Source organism: Micropterus salmoides, unplaced genomic scaffold (assembly GCF_014851395.1).
Source record: "Micropterus salmoides isolate LMB-PRFRI ecotype aquatic unplaced genomic scaffold, ASM1485139v1 Ms_hic_scaffold_6, whole genome shotgun sequence".
Lineage (NCBI taxonomy): Eukaryota > Metazoa > Chordata > Actinopteri > Centrarchiformes > Centrarchidae > Micropterus > Micropterus salmoides.
The window spans coordinates 12,774,469-12,801,058 of record NW_024044348.1 but is presented as its reverse complement, the minus strand read 5'-3'; the positions used below and the strand labels follow the sequence as shown (position 1 = coordinate 12,801,058).

Here is a 26,590-nt window from a genome sequence, read left to right as displayed (position 1 = left end):
ACATGAGTATAATATTTATGATTTGTATGCAAATGAGGAACAGCAGCTTCGGCATCTTTTCTATTATCTGCTTATAGTAATTGAGAAACATGCAAAACCTTTTTTAAACAATATTTTAATGTGATCTGGAGAGAGGGTAAACTACTATACTGCTAACACTGGAGCATGTTGTCCACTCCCGCATGAAGCACTTGGACACGTAACAAGTTAAAAAAGACACTGAAAAGTACTAAATGTTCTGTAAACACATACAGAACATATCCTGATATAACCACTATACCCAATACTCATTTTTAAACATCAAAACAAGCACCCTTGGGCGAATAAGAGACTGTAGCAACAAGGTAATATTTACTCTATTTTCATTTCTTACTTCCTGTTGTGCTATCACTTTGCACTTTACTGAGCAATTTACTAGAAACTGAAGGCCAGCTGAGCAATCACAAACAACTGGGTGTGTGTCTCTGACCCACCCACTGAAACCACCCTTTTGTCTTGTTAATCCGGAGGGCAATCAGAGTACTTATACTCCTGCTGCACTCATTTTCATTTCTTACTTCCATGTTGTGCTATCATTTATTCCTGCTCTTACTATTTTTTTTGTCACTCGTAGTTCGCTTACTGCACTGATTGATTGATGCTTGTGTGTTGTTCCTCAAATGTAAGTTGCTTTGGATAAAATCGTCTCCCAGATGAGTAACTGTAAATCCTTCTATAGTAGCAAACAAGTAAGGTAAATATATTCACCACGGACAGACAGACGGAGTACAATACATAATGTTCAGAAAGAGTTTCTGATCTTGGACCTCCAGTTTTCGGCCCTTTCAAAGCCATTTTTGCCAGTCTGATAGTCCCTTACAGCCTCTCTGATCTCTTCTTCTGTGGTCATTACAAATGGACCTGAAGGGAAGACACAACACAGGAACGTATTAGATTACAGATATTCAGATATAAGTTCTATTTGTGATTTTTGAACCACATCAAGCATTTCTTTTTGCAGTGACTTGTTACCAGCATGGACGGAATAACACAAATTATATACCATGTTGTACCACAGGCTCTTTGATTGGCTCTCCAGCAATCAGCACAAAATGGGAAACCTCAGAGCTCTGTGGAGGAAACAAGAGGCAGTGCTATCATTATCTGTATCTGTGTGTTAAGTGGACTGACCCCACATAAAATAAATCCGTGGGGTCACAAGATCATTAAATTTTTTCTGACTTTTGGCTAAGCTTAGATTTTTACTTATGTAATACTGGATATTTTCACTGTTAGGGGGCCTCTTAAAAATTTCATATTAAACCATCTGGTTAAACGAGGCAATGGCCTGTGAGGGTGAGTAGAGTTGCTCCACTTAAAGGGGTTACAATGCAAGGTTGGGAATCACTGGTCTAAATCAGAGGTGGATCAAAAAAGTAGAGCTGAAAAAAAGTTGAATCAATCTGATTAATTTGGGAACAAAAAACAATCTAGTATGCTTGATGTAAGCTAGACTACTTAGATTTAAGTTAGCAATATTTAATGAGACAGTAAAACTAAATTTCAAGTACAAGATGGACAGACCATATAGATTGTTAAAAACATGGACGTAGTCTTTGTGACTGAGTAATTGTGAAGCTCCACCTGCCACGGCACTGACCTGTCACTCAATGCTGCCATGCCATTTCTATGCAGAACTTTAAGCCTTATTATTATTTAAATTGTGTTATATAAAAATTCACCCTCTGTACAGTTGCCATGAATGGGAAAATTTGTTATAGAGAGAGACCAAAAACATTTTTTGTATATTTCTGCTGTAAAGTTGGGCATTTTCACATGAGGAACTATGGGGTTTGACTCGCTTCTGGAGCCAGCCTCAAGTGGCCATTGGAGGAACAGCAGTTACTGGCTCTTCTGCATTGGCTTCATTTTTCAGCTCTGGAGGTTGCTGCTTGGGACAGACTTAACATGGAAGAAAAGAAATCAAATGAAACTGGAGAATTCCCAGGGTGTGTTTACCCACTCCACGACATCTGGAAGTACAAGCCTAAAAACAAAGATCCATCTATAAGAGCAACGTCAAAATCCATCATAATTCTGAATGGTGGCAGGAAACCAAAGCTGACATGAGGCGTACTGAGGGATTCCACAATGGATACCTGAGAAGTCTATGTGGCATTTTCTGGCCTAACACTATTACCTTGGAACAGAAAAAACAAAGACATTAACATCATCACTGACATAAGGAAGAGGAGTCTAAGATAGGCAATGTGTTTCCGATAGCGGAAATAGAGCATCTCGTCGCCTGTCTTGGTTGCTTGCCAGACTTTGTGTCTGAACAATGTTGTATGTGAAATACAACTATTTATTACGTTTGATAAATGCCAACGGGCAATAGTGTTTATAAACTGCAGCTTGGACAAAGTTAACCGTGTCATGAACATTCATTCATACATAATTTTAAAACAAGACAGTGATTATCTGTCTCTCAGTCAAGGTGTAGTTACAACTGTGGACTATTGCAAGATGATGAGCTGTGGACTGACATTGACTATTGATTATTAAAATATTGATTTTTGCAATAGGAATGCACATCTCTCAGTAAATAATAAACATCATGTATTCAGTGAAGTCATGGTATAAATAGTATTTTACCTTTGATATATTAAAAATATATTAATTATTTTTAATAATATAATAATATAGGAAACCTGGGGGAGCCAGTTTCAATGGGCCTGATGCAACTGATCGCATTTATATCCATCAAGTATTATATGTTATATAATATATAGTATAATTTATATACCTAAGTTCATCAGTATATTCTGGATCATCAGCCAGTACATGCACAGTCGATCCACATTCAGACTCAACCAGTACTAGCACAGACCCAGTCCAGACGTATTTAGCAAGTCACACAGACCCATGAAGTACAGGCAGCCTCAGCCAGCACAGCCAGAGATGGACAGCCAGCATCAGATACAAGCAGCTCAGACCCTAATGGGACAGTTGCTGCTCCACCAAATGATCCAGCATATTGACCCGCAATCAAAACAGACTTTATGAGGACTGAGTTAGGGCGTAGAGATCCATTCAAACCAGCACTAAATCTTTCTAGAAGAAGTTTCCATTCAGGTTTATTACAGAGACAGACTCTTTCAAAGGAGGGATGATTGCGGTGAGAGCATTGTGGGTGTCAGGTGTGACTGTGCAGCAATGTCTACATGGCCCACGAGTCAGGTAGGAGGGCCCCGTAGCTAAATTTTGCTTATGGCTCCAGGGAGTTCAGGATCAGCTCGGTCCACAGGTGACGAAGATGATTTAGTAAGTATGCAAACACATCATTAAATCCCAAAAATGACAACAGGGTGTAATATGTTCTGCTTCCAAAGGCGTGGGACCATGTTGGAAAGAAGTTTGGGAAGCACGGGTCTCAATCTTTTTATATACAGTCTATGGTCTCGATAGAGAGAACGTAAGTTTCTCACCTTGTTTTCAACTTTGACACAGTCTCCATCTCCAAACACCACAGTATGATGGGGCTCTACCTTCTGCTGCTCCTCATCTGGGCCTGGAAAACAAAAAAAGTTCACAAATTTGTTTAAACTCTTTTTGGCTGAGTGAGTGGGCTACAGCATTTTCAGATGGAACTACTTCACTACATTTTCAATTTACTTGAGCCTTACTCAACATAATATTCACATTTCTGTCCCACTTACATTTTGACAGGACTTCAATATAATTCAATGTGACAATCCCATGATTTACTGATGTCTTTTATTTGAACTTCATAATGACATTAATTCCAATTAACACTAAGTCAGCAGGCGTCCCGACATTTGCAAACAGGAGTAATGATGTCTGTGAAGATTCATCAAGGTCATAGTTATCTACTGAAGGTTAAAATCAAGGGCAACTAGACTTGGATGAAGATACTTGAAGATGTTTCACCTCTCATCCAAGAGGCTTCTGCAGTTCTGATTGACTGGCAGAAAATCCCAGCCATTCAACCTCTCCATCACCTTGATAACAACCCCACAAAGGGTGTGAGAGGGCAATAAAGTGGAAAATGAGATGAAACATGTTCAGACATTGGTATTTCTGTATAATTTGTCGATCAAATTTTATGTGTAGCATCACAAATCTACTGAGTTTAAAAGAAATATAGGCACCTGTATGTTTCATACATTTTAACCTGGTTTACCACTACGTTTGCACATTGAAACACTTAAAGTACGGACGCTAAATGCTGAGAAAGCCAGACACTTCCACTTGTGGTTAATGCATTCATCGTAGCCAGCTGGTCCTGATTTAGCCAGACTACATGTCGTAGACTTAAGATTCAAATAACTTCTTTAATCTTAGCAGCCATTTTCATCCTCTCGTGTCATCAAAACATCTGCCAGCAATTAAAACCAGACTGAGAGATTCTGCAGTGTAACGTGGAGAGTAATCAAATCAGAATTAAATTTTATGAAAACATAATAAAAGGGGAATTCTGACAGAAAACAACAGATTTCAACAAACCAAGAACGCCTCTGAAAATGAATCCACTGTCTGAAAGGGCTTGCTCTCATGCGAGGGGAATTCCCTGATCACACAATGTCGTCCAATAAGCAGGAAAGGCGGTATTTCACAGTATAATGCCAAACAGCAACACTGATACAATAGGGCGTAGTGAGAACATTTGAGTAAGGTGACTAATATGAAGCCAAAATCTGAAATAATTGTATACACAGTAGCATAACAATTGTTCCAGTGATGTTGGGTAAATTTCAGATTGAAATGGAGTGGTCTAAAGTCTGGACAGATCATAGTGTAGTGACAGTATGAATCCACCAGGCTTTGAAGTAGAACCCATTGGCCTTTTGGATGAACATAGAAGCAAAGTTGCAATTGGACTGAGATCACACACATTTAGAACATAGATATGGCAGCAAGAAGAGCTGGAAGGGAAGTGAGGCAGTGATCAAACACACTGAAAAGAGTGCACATATCCAACTAAAGAATCTCAGTTATCACCCTGGTAATTACTGATTTCTTCTTCTTTTATTAATCTGAAGTGTTCAACAGTATTCATAAGAGAAATAAACTCAAGCTGCAAAGTTCAAATAAAAAAAATGGTGGACAGTGCGTCTTTCTTTTAGTAGAACACTAACCAAACAAAACTCACCGACATGAATGGATCCGGATAGTGTGTAGATGAATGTAGTCCATCCTATCAAACACAGAAATGTTATTTAGAAGGTAAATAATCTTAGAAGAGTTATCTGTGGTAAAACCTGCAATAAAGCTTGTGAGCAAACAGTTGCTAATTTGCACATACAGAAATTAAGGAAAAACGTTATCATATCTCTATTTTTGGTCTCTACCAACTCCAGAGGGAAATATCTGTATCTTTAGCTGCTAAATGTTCACTATGTTCACCAGCTAACTGTGTCTGTCTGCCGTTTGGTGCTGAGTAGGTAGTGTACAGTAGGATTGTTTTGTCTGAAAACAGCTGCCTGCATTATGAGATCAGTGGGAGTGAAACAAAACAGTAAAACTGTTGGCCGGACAGATAAACAACGAGCAGAAACTCACAGTAAAGCTGTGCTTCCTGTCTTTGTGCTAAAAGCTAACTGGCTGCTCGTGGTAGCATCATATTTACCGTACAGACATGAAAGTGGTATAAATCATCTAATTCTCTGTTAGTGTAAGTAAGAGAAAAGCTGGAGTGCAGGCTGTAAGGCACTAGTTGTATTTATCACCAGTCTCCACCTGGAGTGTCGGCCAGAGCACTACTTAAGGCCAGCATGTACAGGTTACGCATTGACTTCATACAGGAAATGAGAGTCATGGAGAGAGAGATGGAAGGATGGTTCAACGTTATTATATTCAGGAGATAAATGTGTGTGGATGTGGTTTCTGTCAATACATAACAAAGAAATCAAAACAATGAGTACAATGCTGTTTGTTACATCCTATATCATACCTCACTATTATCATTATCTGAACAAGAATATGTGAGAATAAACTGTCGAACGTACAACTTAAAAGAGAGCAATATAAACCCCACACCTGTAATTAAGGCCCTCTTAATAGCATAGCAGGCATTTAGCGATCCATTTAAACAGACTACTCTTACACTACTGGCACTCTTTAACACAGACTTTTCTTTAAACATATCCAACATGAAGTATGTCTGTTAGCTAAATAGAAAGGGTCCTTGGGTCAACTTAATACAAAGCAACACACACACACTCATAGAACTGAGGTACGCATATTAACTCTGATCTCCCACTATCGTTTAAAGGGGTACTTTGCGATTCTTATCAAATACACTTTTTGTTAAATTCGACGAATATTTCCTCATGGGTTGGTAGCTCTCCGTTTTTCGTGTGCTCTGAAAAAAAAAATCCGGTTTTCCTACACAGCCCTGGGTCTGTAAATTGAGCACAAACAAAGCTGCTCGGCGCTCGAAGCAGTGGGAGAGAGAAACGTAAACAGCGGTACATTCGAACATGCTGAACTTATTACGGGACTTTAGCTGAGAAGATGGCTGAGAAACAGCCACAGAGGGAAAGTGTGACACAAGTTGCTCTGTTTCTGCTGGACAGCTGAGTAACGTTAAAGTTAGCTTTGCTGTTCCACATAAGCGACAGGTTCAGTATTACTGTCAGGACTAAAGAGGAGCTCCCGTGTGTTGCTGCCAACTGTTGAATAAAGAGTGAAGGAGGTTGGCCCTAAAGTTAGCACTGACTTCAGCCCTGGAGATAAACAGTCGCTCCTGTGCTTCCCAACTCTTATCAGTCACTGTGTTTTTGTAAAAACTATTTCAAATAACTCGCTAGTTTTATTTACTCATCATCAAACAATCGACTTGTAAGCTTACAAGTCGATTGTTTGATGATGTTTGTTCACTAATTGTAACTATTGAAGTTCCTCTCGATAATCCTACCGATAAATAAACTAGACACCGTGTCATAGATTTAGGCTTAGAAAAATATTTAGCTTCAATGCATATTTAAATATTGACAGGCTTGTTGTCACACCTTCTAGAGTGCTGCTAAAACATGCCCTCTTATTGAAGCTAACGTGCTCTCGGGACAGCGGACGTTGTGGATTCTGCTACATTTCAGCAGAATAGGACTGGTTACCAGTGCGCATTCATGAGTTTGTTTATCATATGCAGAATCGCATAGTATCCCTTTAACGGCCTTTAACAGCCATAAAACGTAATTAACACACAAAGTGCATTTACACTTACTTCTGTCATTGACGCACACATCTTAGGAGTACAACACCTTATGGTAGCCTAATATCACGACCCACTAACTAGCTTGCACACAACGTCATGAACACGATGTGGTCCGCTATGACGACGTCACAGACTTATCCGACCTTATCGCTCTCTCAATGTCCCAACTAAAGAACAGAGAATATATAATAAACAATGTAAGAGAAGGTCTTTGGTACAGTAAGAAATCAAATAATCATAGCCTATTTCCCAATATGTCAAACTATTCCATGAGGGTAAAATCTGAAATTACCCCAAACACTTTAACATCAGAAAAAGGAATGCAATATTGTTATTTTTAAGAAAAAAATCACAGATGAGAACAAAGGTTCCCCTCCTGTTGCTGAAAGCTCTCTTTCTCTGTGTCTCTCTTTTGCTCTCTGGTAATGTAAAATGTGGAGCTGTCACATCCGCCAACAGTTTTACAAGGTTAAGGAGCCCTGAGATGTTTGTCAGAACTGTAAATGTCTGCTGATAACCCTTTTATCCACATTTCTATTACTTCTTCACAGTCTCTGAAAACCTAGAGTGAACCTTGTGTATACTAACCTATAGGCCTGTCCTTGTTAACAGAGCCTGTAAAATGCAAAACACAATATTCTACACTAGTAATAGTGTGGTGAAATATTCTGAATTACTGTGGATTGTAACTTGTTTGAGAACCTCTTAATCTTATGAACATGCAGGCACTGTGGTCACAAGTGGTAATTGAGGATAATGATAAATGCTTAAACATAAACACATGTTAGCACAAGTAGAGTGGAGTTATGAAGTAGCATTTAGAGTAATATCCATATTAAGGTACCCTGTGGTGTTTTTGACCACTAGTATCACTATAAAGCACTGTTTTTCTAAAGTGGGTTTCAGTTTTGTTTGTACACAAGGACACACATGGATGTACACAAACGTGGGAAATTTTGTGAAGTAACACTGAATGTAACTCAAAACTTTGTTCATTTACAAGAAAACTCCACAATGCACCTTTAAGCTTGCTAACAGCTAATTTTAGCCACCAAAAGCAACTGATCATACAAGACAAAGTCAAGCTTTAACATCAAAAGCCCAGAGTGCTCTGTTATGTTACTAAATATCACTCATTGTTCTGTTTCCTGACACAAGAGGACAACATTCACTTAGGTTTGTGGTAAACACGACACTTCAGAGTGCATGTATGCTTCCAGTAACAGAGCATAAAGAGAGCAGTGAGGGGAGATGGGTGAAGATTGGTCGCAGCCCAAACCAACCAACCATTTACAGACACACTACGGTGTATTTAGAAATGTTATTCTATACCTGAGGGGACTTGCTGCACATGCAGGGCCCCTGCCTGCAGTTTGAAGTCCAAGTAGATGGTCGGGGTCCTTGTGAAGACCTTAGACTATTGATAAAGAAAAAAAGACAGTAATTTACTTACACACAGCCACAAACTTTAAATAAGTAAGTTAAAGCTGCAATTAATTTGTTGTTGACAACCAACTAATAATCACATGGTATTTTGAGGATACAAAGTCCGAATCTATTGTAGTTCTGTGGCTTCCACTTCTTGTACGTAACAGATTTGTGCATTATTTTCTGTACTTTTCAGTTTTATTTTTTACCAGGTAGAGCTTACTCCACTTCGGCAGTTGGTGTAAATGAATTTAATGAAACTCTCAGCTTTGAGGCTTTGCAAATAGGGAACATAGGTGAGAAAGTCAGCAAAGTGAAGGAAATGAAAGTTTTGTGTAGAATTACTACTGTCATCTGTTGAAATGCAATGAATACAACACATATTTTCAGGGACAAGTTACTTGAAATGTAATCATTTAACCTTTACATATTACGCATTAAAAACAACTAAGATTACTTGTTACATCATTGCACTGTTGCACTGGCCTCAAATGTTAACAACCATTAACAGCTTTCTGTTCAATGTCCCAGCTTGCTTTAAACTTGCTGCCATCCCATCCTCATGGCAGGCCCTTCAGTGGGTTGCCTCCTACCTCCAAGACTAATCAGCCTCTGTTAGAACTGATAATGTGTCCTCTTCCTCGGCACCCAGCTCCTGTGGAGTACTTCGAGGCTCCATATTAGGCCCTATTTTATTTTCCATATATATGCTTCCTTTGGGGTCTACGACACCCAGCTGTGCATTTCGGTGAAACCTTGTGATGCATGCAGTGTTAACTCCCTTTTAAATTGCATTATGGATGTAAAATCCTGGATGGCAAAACGCAAAATTAAAATCACTCCGGTCTGTTAAAGATTTGGAGACTATAATTCACACTTTTATGTCCTGTTGACTCGACTACTGCAATTCTCTCTATGTAGGAATCAGTCAGTCAGCCCTATCTCAGCTCCAGTTGGTTCAAAATGCAGCAGTGAGACTCCTCACCGGTACCAGGAAGAGAGACCATTTCTCCCCCATTTTGGCCTCTCTTTACTGGTTAGCAATGAAGTACAGAATTAAATTTAAAGCACTGCATAGACTGTACCTGGTTACATTTCGACTTATTCCAACTGCCGACCCCTCAGGTTTGGTGAGTAATCACTGCTCTCCATCCAACACATCCAGAAAAAAAAAGTAATTGAGCTTTTTCAGCTGTTGGCCCTAAACTGTGGAATAGTTTGCCACTAGCAATTACATCATCCCGTGCCATGCCTTTAAAACTTTTCTAAAGAACCATCTCTTTGTTATATTATAATTTTAAAAGTAATTCTATTCTTTCATTAATTATTTTATTTTTGTATTTATGTCTGTGTTTTTATTTTGATCTTTACTGTGTTTTTTGTGTGACTTTAATCTCTTAGTAAACCACTTTGGTCACTGTTTGATGTTTTTAAATGTACCTTATACTGTCAATAAACTTGAATTGATTTGTCATTACAGTTGTTACTTAGCCCAGCTCCACTATAGGTGCCTTTTAACAACCTCCATACATATAGAAATAATAAAAAAACACGACATTGTCGTTTAAGAGTCAGCCAGTCTATGTTTTGGAGATATTAACTGACCATCAACAGGTAGTTTGACTTCAGCACCAGTGACTGTAAACAGTGCTCCAGACGTCTAAGATGAAGAAGCCAGCTAAGAACACACATCACATAAATAGGCCAAGGGGAGTTACAGGGAGTTGGATTTGTCCTGTTTTCCCTGCACCAGGGTAACACATACCAGACCAGTCTATCAACCAAACACACAGGAGCCAAACTAATATCAAGCCTTTACCAAACTCCGGGTATGTCAACAAGCTAACCCCAAAATTGTCGAAATAATAGAGCTTCACCTGGACTAGTCACTGTAATACAATTACTGAATATCAAATAGGAATCCCATTCACTACTCATTACTTAAAACAGGAATCGCATTACTGTAACTTGTCTATGTGTAGAGTTTTGTGATTATAGCACCTTTCACATTGTTCTCATGGTATAAGTTAAAGCAGCTATAAATGATACATTACAATAACAATGTATCATATGACATTGTGAAAACAGCGTGACAACCCGGCCGCTGGAGGCAGCTGTTTTCAGTGAAGAAGCTCTAAAAAACCCATGTACAATGCTCAACACCAAACAGCCAGACAGACACTGTCAGAGACTATGGTGAACATTTCAGACCATTAGGCAGCTAAAGAGCCCGATATTTTCCTTGAGGAGACCAAAAACAGAGCTAAAAGAGAGTTAATATTGGACTCATATTCAAGAGGTATCCACAAAACAACTTCAAATGAATGATATTGTTTCTGGAAGCAACTGTTTCACTATGTCATATCCAGTGTTGGGCAATAGCGTTGCTATAAGTAGCGCCGTTACTAGTTTAACTACATTTCTCCGTAGCTTGGTGGTAGCGTCGCTATTTTCTGAATCAAATAGTTTTTCAGTAACAAAGCTCTTTGACCGGGTAGCGTGGTAGCATCCACATACGCTACATTTTCCCAAACATTTCTGAAGGATCAGAGTGACGCAACCGCCGTGACATCACGTACCGATCCTTGGGCTGATGTCTGCGACTTTGTTGCAGGGCCTATGTGACTCTGAGATCAGAATGCCAGAATCAGATGAAGCAATTAAGAGAATAGCAGAATTGTTACAAATTCTTTTGGGTTGACCTGAAAGAATTTTTATTGGAGGCTACAAAAGGACATTTTGAGCAATAGGACACTTACACCTTCAATGAAACAGGGACTAATAACTCTCATTCCCAAACAAGGCAAAGACAAAAGATATATTGATAATCTTCGCCATATCACCTTATTGAACACTGACTATGAGCTGTTTTCTCATGTGATTGCTGACAGGTTGAAGAATGGCCTGGCTGATAAGTGATAATCTGTTTTTCTCCGAGACAGAGCTATACATGACAATATAAGATTGGAATTAGATCTGTTCTGACTATAGGCACTTAATTAAGGATGATGGAATTATTCTTTTTTTGGACTTGACAGTTTATTGACATAATCAATCTTCTATATACAGACATCAGTAGTTCAGTGTCACTGCCATTTGGAACATCTAAGTGCTTTGATATAAAGAGAGGCATTCGACAAGGTTGTCCAACTTCGCCTTTGTTATTTATCATTGTAGTCGAATTACTAGCAATCCATGTAAAAAATAACCCGAACATCCAACCCCTAAATGTCATGGGAAATTCATTGGTAATAAGTCAACTGGCAGATGACACCACACTTTTTTTTAAAGAATGCAAGACAAGTTCCAGCAGCATTAAAAGAGATTTCTTTGTTTTCCAAAGCATCTGGTTTAAAGTTGAATATGACAAAATGTGAAATTTTAACTATTCAAGACCATGCCATGATTAACATGTATAATATCCCATTAAAAAATGTTTATAGAAGTTAAATATTTAGGTATTATAATTTCCAAAGATAAAAAGGTTAGAGAAACATCCAACATATAAAATACCATTCAGAATGAGAGCTATTCTTAACAGTTGGCTTCGAAGAGACATTTTACTTGCTTGTCAAGACTTACCATTCCAGCCTACTCACTGGATATACCCGACAAATTAATTAAGAAGATCAAGATAATTTCAAATTTATATGGAAAAATAAATATCATTATATAAATAAAAGCGATAAAGTGAAACCTGCCGAAGAAGGGGGGTTAAATGCCATTGACTTTGACCCAATGAATGGTACCATCAAATTAAAATGGTTACAAAATTTTATTATAAAAAGGCGATAATTTCTGGTTTTATTTCCCCTTCAAAATCTTCAAAAAGTTTGGTGGCATACATTTCTTATTAAGATGTGACTTTAAAATATCCAAATGACCTATTAAGCTTTCAACTTTCCATCAACAGGTTCTCCACTGCTGGAAACTCGTATACAAACATAACTTTACTCCTCACATGGTCCCAATATGGAATAACAGAAGTATATTAATTAAGAGAAAATGTTTTTTCTACAGTGAATGGATGGAAAAGGGTGTCTGGTCGATTTTTCATTTCTTAGATAACTGTGGTAACTACTTGTAGTGTAACCCAGACCTTCTGGGATGCTTTCCAGTACTGGATCATGTACGATACACAAAATATCCCAATTTTAACATATGAATACGTTAAATTTGGACTTCAAATGGAGAACAGAACAACTGAACTTGGAATGAATAATCTGATTTTAAAGAGGTGGTATTATGCTCATTTTCAGGTTCAAAATCTTAATTAGGGGTTGTACCAGACCAGGTTTACATGGTTTAATTTTCAAGAAACACCATTTTTTTCCTCATACTGCACATTGCTGCAGCTCCTCTTTTCACCCTATGTGTTGTACGCTCCGCTCTTGAGCTACAGAGTGATGCATCTTACTTGTAGAAAATCTTTGTTGGGAGTTGCACATGCGCAGTTCCCAGGTAAGGACTACTAGCCAATCAGAAGCAGAGAAGGGCGGGTCGTAAGAAACAAGGTAGTGTGATCCATATAAAAGCCGCTTCAGACTGCGACCGTAACCTAGCAGATGGTATAAGTTACTCAAGTCCACAACATCATTGTTCTACATCTTACCATTAGGACTAAACGTTGCCGGTGTTCTGACGATCTATGCTGCCTTGCCGAAAAATGCTACAATAGCGCAAATCAACAGACTCGACTCTACTCGGCCCTGCTCCGTTTTCTATTGCAGACAGTACCCAGAGATAGTACGTAGCTGGTCATCATAGCGACGCCACACACAACTGCCGCAACGTAATGTTCAATGTGACACACACACCAGCGATCCACACAGCTTTCTCTTTTTTAAGTTAAAACGTTTCAACATTCCTCAGAATGTAAAGACAGATAAGCGGTATGAAAACCTTCCAGCTGTGTTTTCCTCTGCTGTTGTTGCTGCAGTGGTCTGTGTGACGGCAGGAGCAGAGGGCTCTGTGAGCGGGCGGCTGGCCTCGCAATCAGTGAATAGTGAATATTCTCTCTGACCAGTCAGCAGTCTGTCGTGTTTTCACGTTACATTTTAGTATCCTTCAGCTCGCTTGGAACTTCGACGGAGGTGAGGTGATACGAAAAAAAAGTACCTGGAAGCAGGTACATTTACATTTACTCATTTGGCAGACGCTTTTGTCCAAAGCGACTTACATACAAGCATCAACAGAGCATCAACTACAGATCTACAACTGACAATACATACTAGTAAAAGCAGCAATAAATACTAGTAAGAGCTCACAGTACATATCACATCAATGGGGTAAATACCTTGGGAAGGAAGTAAGAGTTAACAGAAAGTGCAATCAAAACAAAAAAGTGCAATCAATACAAGATCTTTGTAGGGGATAGAAGAAGAAGAGCACAGGAAGTGCATGTTAGAGGTTAGGAGTTAGAGGAAGTGTTCTCGGAAGAGATGAGTTTTCAAGAGGTACAGGTACAACATTTCTAAAATGGAAACCCAAACAAAGGCGAGTTGAGTCAAAGGGCCTTCGCTCAGACTAGCTTGATTTGAGGGCGTGCCTGACCCACTAGCTGCTTGGCAAGCTTTATGATGCGTTTGCATTGTGACGTCACAAGTCAAGGAAGTGAAGGGCTGGACTACAAAGGAGCTGTTTTCAAGCGGTTCAGAGAAGTGCTTTCTGTGGAAAATGGGAACTCCCTTTGGGCTGGACTTTGGGCTTTTTCACTTTGCAAACCTGTTACATGCACAAAAAAGATATACAACTCAATAAAGGAGACCACCACTTTAATGACAACATATTTCATATACAAATGTCGATTTCTTAAAACATCCCCCGTCTTTAATGCCTTTCTAAATGACATAATTCTGTACAGGGGCGACCTATAGGGGGGAAAAGTTAGGACAATTCCAAGGGCCCTTGACTGACAGGGGCCCCAAAAAATAAATAAAACTAATATACAATATTATATTGTATGTTATATAAACCATCATCACTGAAATATATATATATATATATTTCAAATCTAATAATAAAATGAGTAATCTCTTTGTTTTTACTCGTTTTTGGCAGTAAAAGTTAAATATCCCCATTGACCAAAAAGTAAACCACTGACCACCCCCCTGTATCTGCATGAAATGGTTTGGTCCTGCCTTAGCGCACTGATCAGTGACGGTGTTTAGTTACAGTCAGTAGATGCGCCAGAAATACAGTGATCACAGTGTTGCCTAGTAAACCAAAATCTGGTTTTCAAAAAAGGAAAGAGAGCAAAGAGAGAGAGGAAAGACATAGGAGGCCTCTTCTGGTGTGGTCGGCGCTAAAATCAACGCTACCCTCTTCCAGCACTCTAATTTTGGTCATCTGAACGCACCAGAGGCCATGACAGCCGTCCGGATCCCAAAGGAGGATCATCTACCATTGAACTCATTGGCGGTAGAAGCATCAATAAGGAATATTTTGGCATACCGAAAAACAAACAAGAGGACTTCAAGGCAGCCATAAAAAATATCAATTGGGATGAGCTACTTCCTGAAAATGATTTAGAAATGACCAGTCAAATATTTACAGAAAAATTGCAATCCACAATCCATGAATTCTCAATTAGAATTAAATGTAAAAACAAGAAACAAAGTCTTGAAAGTTGCCTCTATATTCAAAGGTGGTGACCCTCTACCTACTTCCAATTACAGGCCCATCATTGTTGTACCTGTAGTATCTAAGGTATATGAAAAACTGATTAACAAACAAATCATTGACCGTCTCAACAATAGCTCCTTTTCACTGCACATAATGCAATTTGGATTCAGGGCTAATTACTTGACAGAAACTGCTACATGTTATTTCTGTCACACTCTGCATGTCTGTCTCTGTTTTCCCCTACACTCTCTCTCTCTCTCTCCCTACCTGTGCCTCGTTAGCCTCATGTCTTTCACCTGTGTTGCTCCCGCCCTGCTCATTAGTCCCTGTGTATATATACCTTGTGTTTCTGTCTTGTCTTTGTCGGGTCATTGTATGTTGTCACCCAGTGTTGCAGTTTGTTCGCGTGTCTTCAGCCTTACTCGCCGTGTCTCGTTGTTACCCTGCTCAGTTTTGGATTCTGGTTTTCACCCTTTTGGATTTCTGTTGGACAGCCTTTGTTTTGGGACTCTGTCAGCAGCCACTCAGTTTGTAAGTGTGCTTGCCTTTTGTTTGTTTATTAAACCACTGAACCATACCTGCTCCGCTCTGTGTCCTGCTTTTGGGTCCTCCAACCTGCTCCACCCTGCTCCACACCACCGATCGTGACAATTTCATAGAAAAAGTTAAGGCATCGCTGGATAAAGGCAGGGTTATAGTGTTCCGTGACTTAAAGAAAGTATTTGACACGGTTAATCATAACATCCTATTGTATAAACTACTGAATTTCAATTTCTTTAAAGTTGGTCAATCTTATCAAATCTTATCTCTCATTCCGCTCTCAAAATGTCAATTGGTAACTATAAATCTAACCCCCTATGTCTTTCAACTGGGGTCCCATAGGGCTCCATACTTGGTCCAACCCTTTTTAGCATATGCATTAATGATTTACCTTCTGTTTGTGGAAATTGTGATATTTTAATGTATGCTGATGATACAGTTATTTTTACTTATGGTAAGACTGCTGAAGAGTTTGCAATCAAGCTAACAGATGTATTAGTGAAGGTCACATCCTGGCTTAATCACTGTTGTTTGCAACTGAATGTTCCAAAAACAGTTCGTATGTCTCTTTCCAAAGGTTCCTGCATAGACGCAGAGAAAGTAATTTTCATTTCAGGACACAGACTAAAAGTTGTCTCAGAATACAAGTACTTAGGACTACACTTAGACTCAAACTTTGCCTTCAAAACCCACATAAAGAAGGTCTGTAATAAAGTAAAGTTCAGTTTGGCTAATTTCAGGTATATCGGAAACCTCCTATCAACTGAGGCAGCTAAGTCATATTTCCACTCATTGGTTCTCTCCCACATCACCTACTGTCTGATAAGTTGGTCCAACGCACACTCTACAGCCTTAAAACCACTGAAATCATTATACAAACAACCACTTAAAACTCTAGACAAAAGGCCATTTCGTTACCATCATTGCCATATTCTAAAGAAGTATAAGCTGCTTAGTTGGGAAAACCTCATAAAATACAGAAACGTCTGCTTAATTTATAAGATCTTGTACAGCTCCTGTTTAGCTCCTCCTCCTTTGTCTGGCCTCATCAACTTTAAATCAACTGCAAACAGAGTTACTAGAGGTGCAGCTAGGAGGGACTGCACAATCCCACTCAAAAAAATTTTTTTCAGCCAAGCCATCTTTTCATTTACAGCATCACATCAATGGAACTCAGTACCACCATCAATTAGAGATTCTCCATCCTATTACTCATTTATGAGTAATGTTAAGAAATGGCTTATTGAAAATCAACATTGTCAACACTGACGCTGGTCCCATCCACCAACAATAACTGTATCATCTATTTTTAGATTTGATCTGCTCATCTTGTTTACTCAATTATTTGTGATTTTTAACACAGTGTAATTTATTTTACCTTTTGTCAATTGTATAATGTATTTTATTGTATTATAACAGTTTACTATTTTAGGATGCCTAATAACATCTGGCAAGGGGACTGCCGATGAAAAATAGCCTGTGGCTAACTCGGGTACGCTTACATTTGCTTGAATGTTGATCAGTGTACATTGTCCCTTTTCAAATAAACAAATAAATAAAATGAAAAGAAAATGCTCAAGTTTAGTACAAATATCTTAAGTACTACTTTGTTACTGTCCACCACTGGGCTTAGCTTTGGCTACCTGAAATTAAGGAAAGGACTAGAGATGTTTTTCTATATTTTGGCTCTGGACGGAAAGCTATCATCCATCAAGATGGTGAAAATGGCTGGCCTTGAGCCACAGTGCGTCAAGTGGGAGTCCCCTACTCCTGATATCAAGGCATTAAAATGTGCAACAAACAATTACAACACAAAACACCATTCATAAGACGAAATGTGTAGCCTACTCACACACTCAGCTAGTAGGGCAAGTTCTGCCATCCTACTGTAGGCCTATGCGTACAGCACTGCTACACACATAGCCAAAGTTAGTTTTAATACATTTGTATTTTTGAAATACAAGTTTATATATAAATAGTCTTTTATCAGATCTTTTTGTTATAATTTCTATTTGTTTGGGTCAATTATGAACTATAGGTAAAATTTAACTGCTAATAAAAACAAGGGGCCACTGCTGCAAATATCGTTATCTTATCTCGTTATCTTACTCCAAACTTTTGATAAAACCTGAGAGCCCTGGTGTGACACGTTTACACACAAACTTACACGCACACACCTTTGCTCCCAGAGCCTCTCCAGATATCACAGCAACTGTAACTCCTCCCTGGCTGGGTTTGGGGATCTCTGAGCCTTTAAGCTCCTGGTACGCTGGTTCCACCATCTTGTCTCGTCCTGGCAGATTCACCCACAGCTGTAAGCCCACCACTGGCTCCTCTGATGCGGGCATCTCAGCATGAACCACCCCCCGTCCCGCAGTCATCCACTGGTGGAGAAGGAGACATATTTCAAATATACCAATGACACAATCACAAATGTCACACATACACTCACCGGCCACTTTATTAGGTACACCTTGCTAGGACCAGGTTGGACCCCCTTTTGCCTTCAGAACTGCCTTAATTCTTTGTGGCATACTTTCAACAAGGTGTTGAAAACATTCCTCAGATACTTTGGTCCATATTGACACGATAGCATCAATCAGTTGCTGAGGATTTGTTGGCTGCACATCCATGATACAAGTCTCCTGTTCCACCACATCCCAAAGGTGCTCTATTGGATTGAGATCTGATGACTGTGGAGGCCATTGGAGTACACTGAACTCATTGATGTCCAAAAAAACAATTTGAGATGATTTGAGCTTTGTGACATGGTGCATTATCTTGCTTGAAGTAGCCATCAGGGGCCCAAAGTCTGCCAAGAAAATATCCCCCAAACCATTACACCACCACCACCAGCCTGAACTGTTGATACAAGAGAGGATGGATCTATGATTTCATCAAATTCTGACCCTACAATCTGAATGTCGCAGCTGAAATTGAGACTCATCAGATCAGGCAACGTTTTTTCAATCTTCTATTGTCCAATTTTGTGGGCAAATTGTAGGCTCAGTTTCTTGTTCTTAGCTGCTGTAGCCCATCTGCTTCAAGGCTCAACGTGTTGTTCAGCGATAGTATTCTGCATACTATTATTTGAGTTACTGTTGCCTTTATGTCATCTCAAACCAGCCTGCCTATTCTCCTCTGACCTCTGACATCAACAAGGCATTTTCGTCCACACAACTGCCCCTCACTGGATATCTTCTCTTTTTCGGACCATTCTCTGTAAAACCTAGAGATGGTTGAGCGTGAAAATCCCAGTAGTTCAGCAGTTCATGAAATACTCAGACCAGCCCATCTGGCACCAACACCAATTCCTTGTTCAAAGTCACTTAAATCCCCTTTCCTCCCCATTCTGATGCTTGGTTTGACCTTCAGCAGGTTGTCTTAACCATGTCTACATGCCAAAATGCATTAAGTTGCTGCCATGTGATTGGCTGATTAGCTATTTGTGTTAACAAGCAACTGAACAGGTGTACCTACTAAAGTGGCCAGTGATTGTATATGCTAAGCATGTTCACAGATATGTATTTGCATTGCTATTTGCTGAGGCCATAACAATTTATTTGTATTAAATTAACCAGCAGCATTCTAATTAGCCATGCATGAGGCGTGGCACCTTTGGTTCAGACAGAAATAATGTTCTTCAATGGATGTATTGTTGTAACTTGGTGATCCCATGATTTTTTTTTTTTTTTTTTTATCTACTGTAGTTCTACAAGATAGATTAGCACAAAATTTGGTTCAAATAGGGAGATCTAATGACCCCAGTGATCCTAACCCAGCCTCAGTTGTACTTTGTGTTTAGAACTAACAAGTAAATGTTAGCATGCTAACACACTAAACTAAGATGGTGAACATGTTAAACATCATACCTGCTAAACATCATCATGGTGACATTGTGAGCCTGTTAGCCTAACAAGCTAATCATTTGTTAGCAGTTAGTTCAAATCACAAGTACAAGTACAACATTAGAGAAACCTGACAAAACCTGTTGTATTGCATTGAGGATGTAGACTGAGAGTCTAATAGCACATAAATGCATCAAAAGTCAGCAGAACACCTCGAACAGTGTTAAAACACAACACTAAGGTTTTATTTTTGACACAATTAAACTAGATCAATTCACTGTTAAGGGATATCTAGCTAAAGAAATTGCAAGTCAAGTTTCATAAGATAAATGGAAACCACTGGCATGAAAATAGGATAAACACATTACAGAAACTTAATCACATGTTTTCTTTGAAAGATCGTAAGCAGTATTATACAGATTGTATGGCTACTATTATGCAAAACACCACCATGACAAAAGTGATTTTCAGTAAAATATAAATACGTGCTTCTGAATGAAAAAATATAATAAATACATTCTGAAACATTGTTGGACTGGTTTCAGCATTTAGTTTAGTAGAACAGCTTCTGCTTGTCCTTTAGGCCATCTGGAAATTTCCACTGTCAAGCTTTGCTTTAATGCAGCTGGCCCTGATAATTCATCTGTGACTGTTCATGCTGTTTGGTTTCTTTTATTGCTGCTTATTATTTGCTGGGGATTTACTGTCCGGGATCTACTGGATAATAAAACATGCAGAATACAACAGAGAATAATTACAACCCCAGAGAACAGAGGCAACAGGGGTTTGAATTGGATTTCATGAGTGGTTTTAATTAAATTTAAAACATCTTATATGATAAAATACATATGCAGTCTAACTTGGAAATAAGCTGCCAGTTTGAGCTTTCCCCTAAAGGACCAACATGCATGCAGAGGTTACACATGGTGGGTTAAAGCAAATTAAGCTGAACTGACTGAACTTCTTCTGCAGATTGAAGCTGAGTCAGCAGCCTGTGTGTGTGAATGTAACTTTACTACTTTAAAAACACAGGAAACAACCCACAGGGCATGATATCCAATTAGTGTGAGCGCACAACATTGTAATGCATATGTAATTAGTTTGTGGGGATTTGTATGCCAATAGGCTTAAACCTACTTCTGCTTGTATAGATTAATTTACATTAATAACAACTGGACTGAATGCTTCTGATTCAAGTTAATGGATTTTTTAAATCTACCACATTTACAACAGTATTAGAGGATTAGACTGTTATATAACATGCATCTAAAATCTGAAATATCAGAAAATATAACCACTTAATTTAGCATTTTTTTAGTCATGAATTTAAAGGTACAATGTGTAAGATATCAAAGATATCTATGTTGTGTTGCAGAGATATCTACTGAAGTTGGCATGCTAACCAGTTTGCTGGTGGTATCAATCACCATTCCCTAAATATCACACCTTTCCTTTAAAAAAAAATCACAAAAATGAACATAGCACAGAATTATGGCGGATAAATGGGCATCAGTTAAAATGTGAATATTTTGAGTTTTCTCCACATTGGCAATATTCAGCATGAGTGAAGTATATAATCTATACAGAATTAATAGAAAATAGCTATTTTAAAGACCTGCTTGAACAGCTGTGGTTGTTAATGGTTGGTTTCTCTGTCAAACAAAGCCTAAATATAATAATAATAGTAAAAATATATTATTTATAGAGACCTTTTCATGGTACTCAAAGACACTTCACACAAGTTAAAATACACAAGCACACCCACCCACACACCATGAGAACTTCTTCATTCATCACTTTCTGTTCCCTTTTTAACAATGTGACTTTTGTGTTTGTTTGGTTTGTAGAAGTCTGTTCGGTCTTTATGTTCACTGGTTTTGAATGGTTTACCATCTTGACTGTAATCCTACACTGAACAAAATAATAAATGCAACACTTTTGTTTTTGCCCCTATTCATCATTTGACTCAACTCAAAGATCTAAAACTTTCTCTAAAGGCTTATTTCTCTCAAATATTGTTCACAAATCTGTCAAAATCTGTGTTTTATGAGCACTCCTCCTTTGCCGAGGTAATCCATCCACGTCACAGGTGTGGCATATCAAGATGCTAATCCGACATTGCACAGGTGTGCCTTGGGCTCACTAACACAGATTTTGACAGATTTGTGAACAATATTTGAGAGAAATAGGCCTTTCATGCTCACGATGAATGGGGGCCAAAACAAAAGTGTTGCATTTGTAATTTTGTTCAGTGTATTTTTTCATTCCTTTTTTCTTAAATTGTTTTATAGCCTCTTGGGATTGCTAATAAAATAACAGTTAAAGTGAAAAAAAGTGTGTACAAATATCTGCAAATATCTAGTACCTGCAGATCTCCAGGTTTCAGTAGTCCTGAATGGCCACAGAAGTCTTCATGGGCCGTGATCCCCTCTAAAACATATGTTACCTGTTTGAGGAAAGAAACACACATGTAGCATACATAGCTATTGTAATATTGACTTAATAATTAGTTACATAATGCATTTTAAGTGAATATAATGTTGAAGGTTTCATCCATGCCATGAATGTTGATACAAGTGCTGATTCAACACTAAAAGCATGTGTTTTGTAGTTTCACTGCCCCAGTGATCAGACTGGACAGGAAGAGAAGTGCTGATAGTTGGGTCATGGGTTCAAAGGTAAACATCTGTCTAAGGGAGGAAAGCTCGGGCCTCTGCAGTGAGCAGCCTGTGATCTGTCTCCACAGCTGTGTGATTTCAAATCTCATGTGAGTCTGAACAAACACACCTGCTGAAAGGCATGCTGGGAGTGTAGCTTAATCCTGTCCAACCACACCGGGAGATTCAAGTTACATCTGCCAAGTCAAATACACTTGGAGGAACATCTGGCAATCTAAGGACAATTTCAGGGGTTTTTTAAAGTTGGAATTTAAAGTCCAACTCGCCACATTACCTACAGATTTATACCATAATTATAATTTTACACAATGAATTTTCACTTGTTAACATGTCTTCAGTTACTCCTCTATCGATCACTCATTTTCAACACTACTCCAAAGTCAGACATGAAATAAAGACAGCCAATAAATGACAATATGCAGGGAAGAAAAGATGGAAAATAAAGACAGATTATGAACTGTACCAAATGAGAATGTTTTAAATATGTAATTAAACACTGATGCCATTTCAAAGGGGTGACAATAATAGTAAACTTCAAAAACAGAGCTTCATCATGTGAGAAGAGAGTTTGTGATTGTTTATGGGGAGAAACATCAGTGATGCAGAAATTTAAATATTAATGCACAAGAGGCTACCGCAGTAATGTGATCACATTTTGTGGTCTTTCGTGTGTATTTGATCTCTCTATTTTCAATAAACTGGGACTGCCAATGTGTCATTTTGCCAGTAACAATGGCCAAGGAAGACTCTCTTTGGTGGAGACACAATACATTAATTTCAAATGCCTAGAAGAATAAAAACCACAAAACCAAGAAGGGCTCCACCAAAACACATCAGAAGCCGGGGCAATTCCTGTCTTTCAAAAGAGGGGATTTTTTTGTGCGTTGTCATCAATAAATCTCTAATCCAAAACTTTCTCGCCTCCACTTGAGCTCATTCAAACTTAACAGTAGGCTACCAGCAGGATATTTCTGGCTTTCTGTATATTTTCTTTATATCTATAAACCTAAATTATCATTTTTGGAAGTCAAAATGGTACAGTAGCTTACTTTCCTTTGTTGCCATCTAGTGATCCAAGAAGGAATTTCACGCCTCAGTAAAACCTGTTGGTCCTGTGCTTTTGTTGTTGTGCTGCTTACCTTAGTGTTTTTGGTTAAAGGAGTTGCACCAGTTCACTGCTGTTATATTGTTCTGAGTTGTTAATGAGGAGGGTGTTGTGCTTTTTTAGGTATATAAGTGTCCATATAAGTGCATTTGCTATATCCTTTGATTGTTGTGCAAAGCCTGTGCTACTACAGTTAAGATTCTTCTTTGGGATTGGTAATATCCTGAGCTGAGTTTTGAAGAATGAATTTGAAAAATCTGGTTGAAAGCATACAACTCGATTTGTACTCAAATTAAGCTTTTTCACCCAATAATGGGTTAAGACAGTTGTAAAATCATATGTAGGGCTGCAACTAATAATTATTATTATCGTTTAATCTGCAGATTATTTTCACAATGAATAGTCAAATTTATAAAGCCCAATATCACAAATCATAAATTTACCACGACCAGCATTCAGATTTGGATAGGAAAGGAAAAACTTCCCAAAATACCAATTTGACAGGGAGAAAAATGGATGGCAAACATAATTAGCAAAATAGTTGCTGATTATTTTTATGTCAATTGACTGTTTTTTTCAGCTGTACTGTAGGTATAGGTTTTGTATTCATAATGTTTTGTATTTCTCTTATAAATGTCTGTGTTGGCTAAAATTAAATGTGGTACTTTGTTTTAATCTCTGCACATATGAATGTGTGACAGGTGTGTTGGATGAAGGTGCACACTGTCTTGCTTACTGCTGAAATATTTATTTGATCACAACATTTAAGGTATATGGTATACCTATTGAAGGTCGGACAGACCGAGACATTGTAATTAAATAAATATTTCAGCAGTAAGCGAGACAGTGTGCGGCAGTTCTTTTCATTGTAAAAAGTGTTTTTAAAAGCTGGTGATCACAATGTGGTTTATATGCTTCGTACCTCTGATATATAGGTTACATGACAGATTGGTGGACTGTACATAAGGACACCAGAAACAAACACCACCCTGATGAAAGAAAGAAAGAAAGAAAGAAAGAAAGAAAGAAAGGAGAAATTGTTTGAGATGATGTGAAAAAGCTTGTCCTGTAGAAGAGAAGGGAGTTTGATATAAGGGTTTAATATAAGTTTTCCTCCGATTTTATTCAATAACCACTTTACATATGCTGATCCGGGTACATACTTTCTACACTTAATACTTTGGAATGCCGAAAATTATATTATTAAATTAAAATAATAATAAAATAATAGTCAATCATATCCTTACTGTCTCAAATCCTCTGTGAGGATGGTCTGGAAATCCTGCCGGCTTGCTCACTCTAAACTCATCCAACATCAGGAAGGGATCCAGGTTTCTCAGCTGGGAACAAAATATGTACAGTTTTGCATGAAATACAACGGCATTTGTTTTATTAAATGGATTGATAGTTGAACCACATTTACATTTTGATAAACTTACCTCCTTTCTACCGATGCTCCTGCGGACACGAGCACCGACTCCCTCTGACTGTTCCACACTCAGAACTGTCTTCTCCACTCTCCTCACATTCATTATGCTGGGAAAGGTTTCACTGGTCACTAAAAAACATTAGATATACCTGAATGTTCATGAACCGCAGATAAAATGGCAATAAAAAGTATTTATTGACAAATAAAATTCCTTGTTTTGAGGCAAAAAATCCATCTTTTTTTTTTTTCTGTGCACAAGCTCCTCTTGAAATTGTCAGTAAAACACTAGAGGAAATGTCATGTCATAACTTTAGATGTTTGTGACTTTGTCACTGCGGCCATAAACAGCCATTTTAAACATATATTCAGCTGTTTATAAAATAATATTACAGCATAACATACTACTGGCGACCTGTCCAGGGTGTACCCCGCAATCGCCAGCTGGGATTGGCTCCTGCCCCCCACGACCCTGTATGCAGGACAAGCGGTTGTCGATGGATGGATGGAGCATAACATATTTCATACCTCACATAAAATGTCAATCTATCCATCCACTTCCTCACTATTATTCAGTGCAATCTACAGTTTCCCAGCATGCAGTGGGCAGGGAAACATTTTTGACAGGAAATATGACCTTTGTTTTTTCTTTATAATTTCTTAAGGGTGTTGCAGAAACAAAGGAAAATTGTTTTCTTTCTTTCTTCATTCATTCTGTCTATGGTATGTTAGTGATCTCAAAGGATAAGCTTATAAACTTAACTGCAATTCAAAGTGTTACTGTTGCTGGTGTTTTAATGATTTGGTTTTAAAAATCAGACAAAAAGGATCCAAACTGTAGCCTACTGAGGAGGAGAAACCAGTTTGGGTAATATTCCAAAATGAAATAGCCTCCTGCAAACATGACGAAATATCCGGAAAGGTCACGCAATCACGGGGTTTTCCCGGTTTCAAAATACTTTTGTACTAAATACTTTTCTCGGTAAATTAGAAGTTCACGGCAACACGTAGATGTCACGACGACTGAAATAGATTAGCCGATCTGAGAGCAGCAATCATCTGCGAGTGTATCAGCTGAGCAGTCAGCTGAGCGGATCAGCTGATCGTCAGCTGATCCCAGCGCTGCTGCTGACGGCTTGGTTTGGTAAAATGTTATTTTACATCATCTCTGTCCTGGGTGTTACCCGCATTTATGTGCTTGAAAAACGGATCCTCTGAACTTAATCACAGTAAAAAAAAAAAAAAAAAAAATGGAGCACCGTGATCTGCTGATAGCAGTCTGCTGCTTCCGCATCAGCCTAGTTACCGACTCCTTGCTATTTAAAATTGAGCTTTTTTCAACGTTAGGTCCGTCTGCACGGCACCTTTTTATTAACTGCATATTTTATCATATCTAGGCTTCACTGCTTAGGCCTATGCTATTGGAAGCGTAGCGTGTTATTTAGGCTACTTTACCTGGACGAGCAGTCACCTGCTACACCTGACACCAACAGCACTTTCAACAGTGTTTGACTGCCAACCTTAAATTACATTAAAAATAAAGCCAAAATATACCTACCTGACCGTGTAAGAAAAAAAAGCCCCGACACTGCTCTAGTTGTTTTTACTGTTTCGATAGCGATATTTGTTGTGACTACAGCCCTTTTCACCTCCTCAGGTAAGATTACAATCCTGAAGTCAGGCGGGGGCGTGCCTGAATAGAAACTGCAGTGTCAGTGTGAG

At 38.5% G+C, this 26,590-nt stretch overlaps 1 protein-coding gene across 3 annotated transcripts; it reads right to left on the bottom strand.

Moving 5' to 3' along the window:
- Positions 1-98: 98 nt before the first annotated feature.
- pir (pirin) lies at positions 99-26,572 on the bottom strand. 3 transcript variants are annotated; one of them, XM_038701416.1, is made up of 10 exons: positions 26,427-26,572; positions 24,882-25,000; positions 24,690-24,782; positions 22,025-22,105; positions 17,989-18,195; positions 8,552-8,636; positions 5,153-5,197; positions 3,468-3,550; positions 1,043-1,109; positions 99-900 (listed from the first exon to the last, which is right to left on the bottom strand). In XM_038701416.1, exons 2-10 carry the CDS (start codon positions 24,972-24,974, stop codon positions 782-784), a joined length of 873 nt encoding a protein of 290 aa, XP_038557344.1. In that variant the 5' UTR covers positions 24,975-25,000; positions 26,427-26,572; the 3' UTR covers positions 99-781. The 3 variants fall into 3 exon arrangements, with proteins under 3 accessions (XP_038557344.1, XP_038557342.1, XP_038557343.1); XM_038701414.1 differs by lacking the exon at positions 26,427-26,572 and adding an exon at positions 25,715-25,946; XM_038701415.1 differs by lacking the exon at positions 26,427-26,572 and adding an exon at positions 25,632-25,768.
- Positions 26,573-26,590: the final 18 nt, after the last annotated feature.

What these genes read in the sequence shown, in the direction of transcription:
- pir (XM_038701414.1), bottom strand. Translation starts at nt 25,772, where the DNA reads ATGTTTGCAGGAGGCTATTTCATTTTGGAATATTACCCAAACTGGTTT. An exon ending in TGAAACCTGGAGATCTGCAG is followed by an intron (nt 18,196 to 22,024) that starts GTACTAGATATT and finishes CTTCTCCACCAG; the next exon opens with TGGATGACTGCGGGACGGGG. An exon ending in GTGTCAAAGTTGAAAACAAG is followed by an intron (nt 1,110 to 3,467) that starts GTGAGAAACTTA and finishes TTTCCTCCACAG; the next exon opens with AGCTCTGAGGTTTCCCATTT.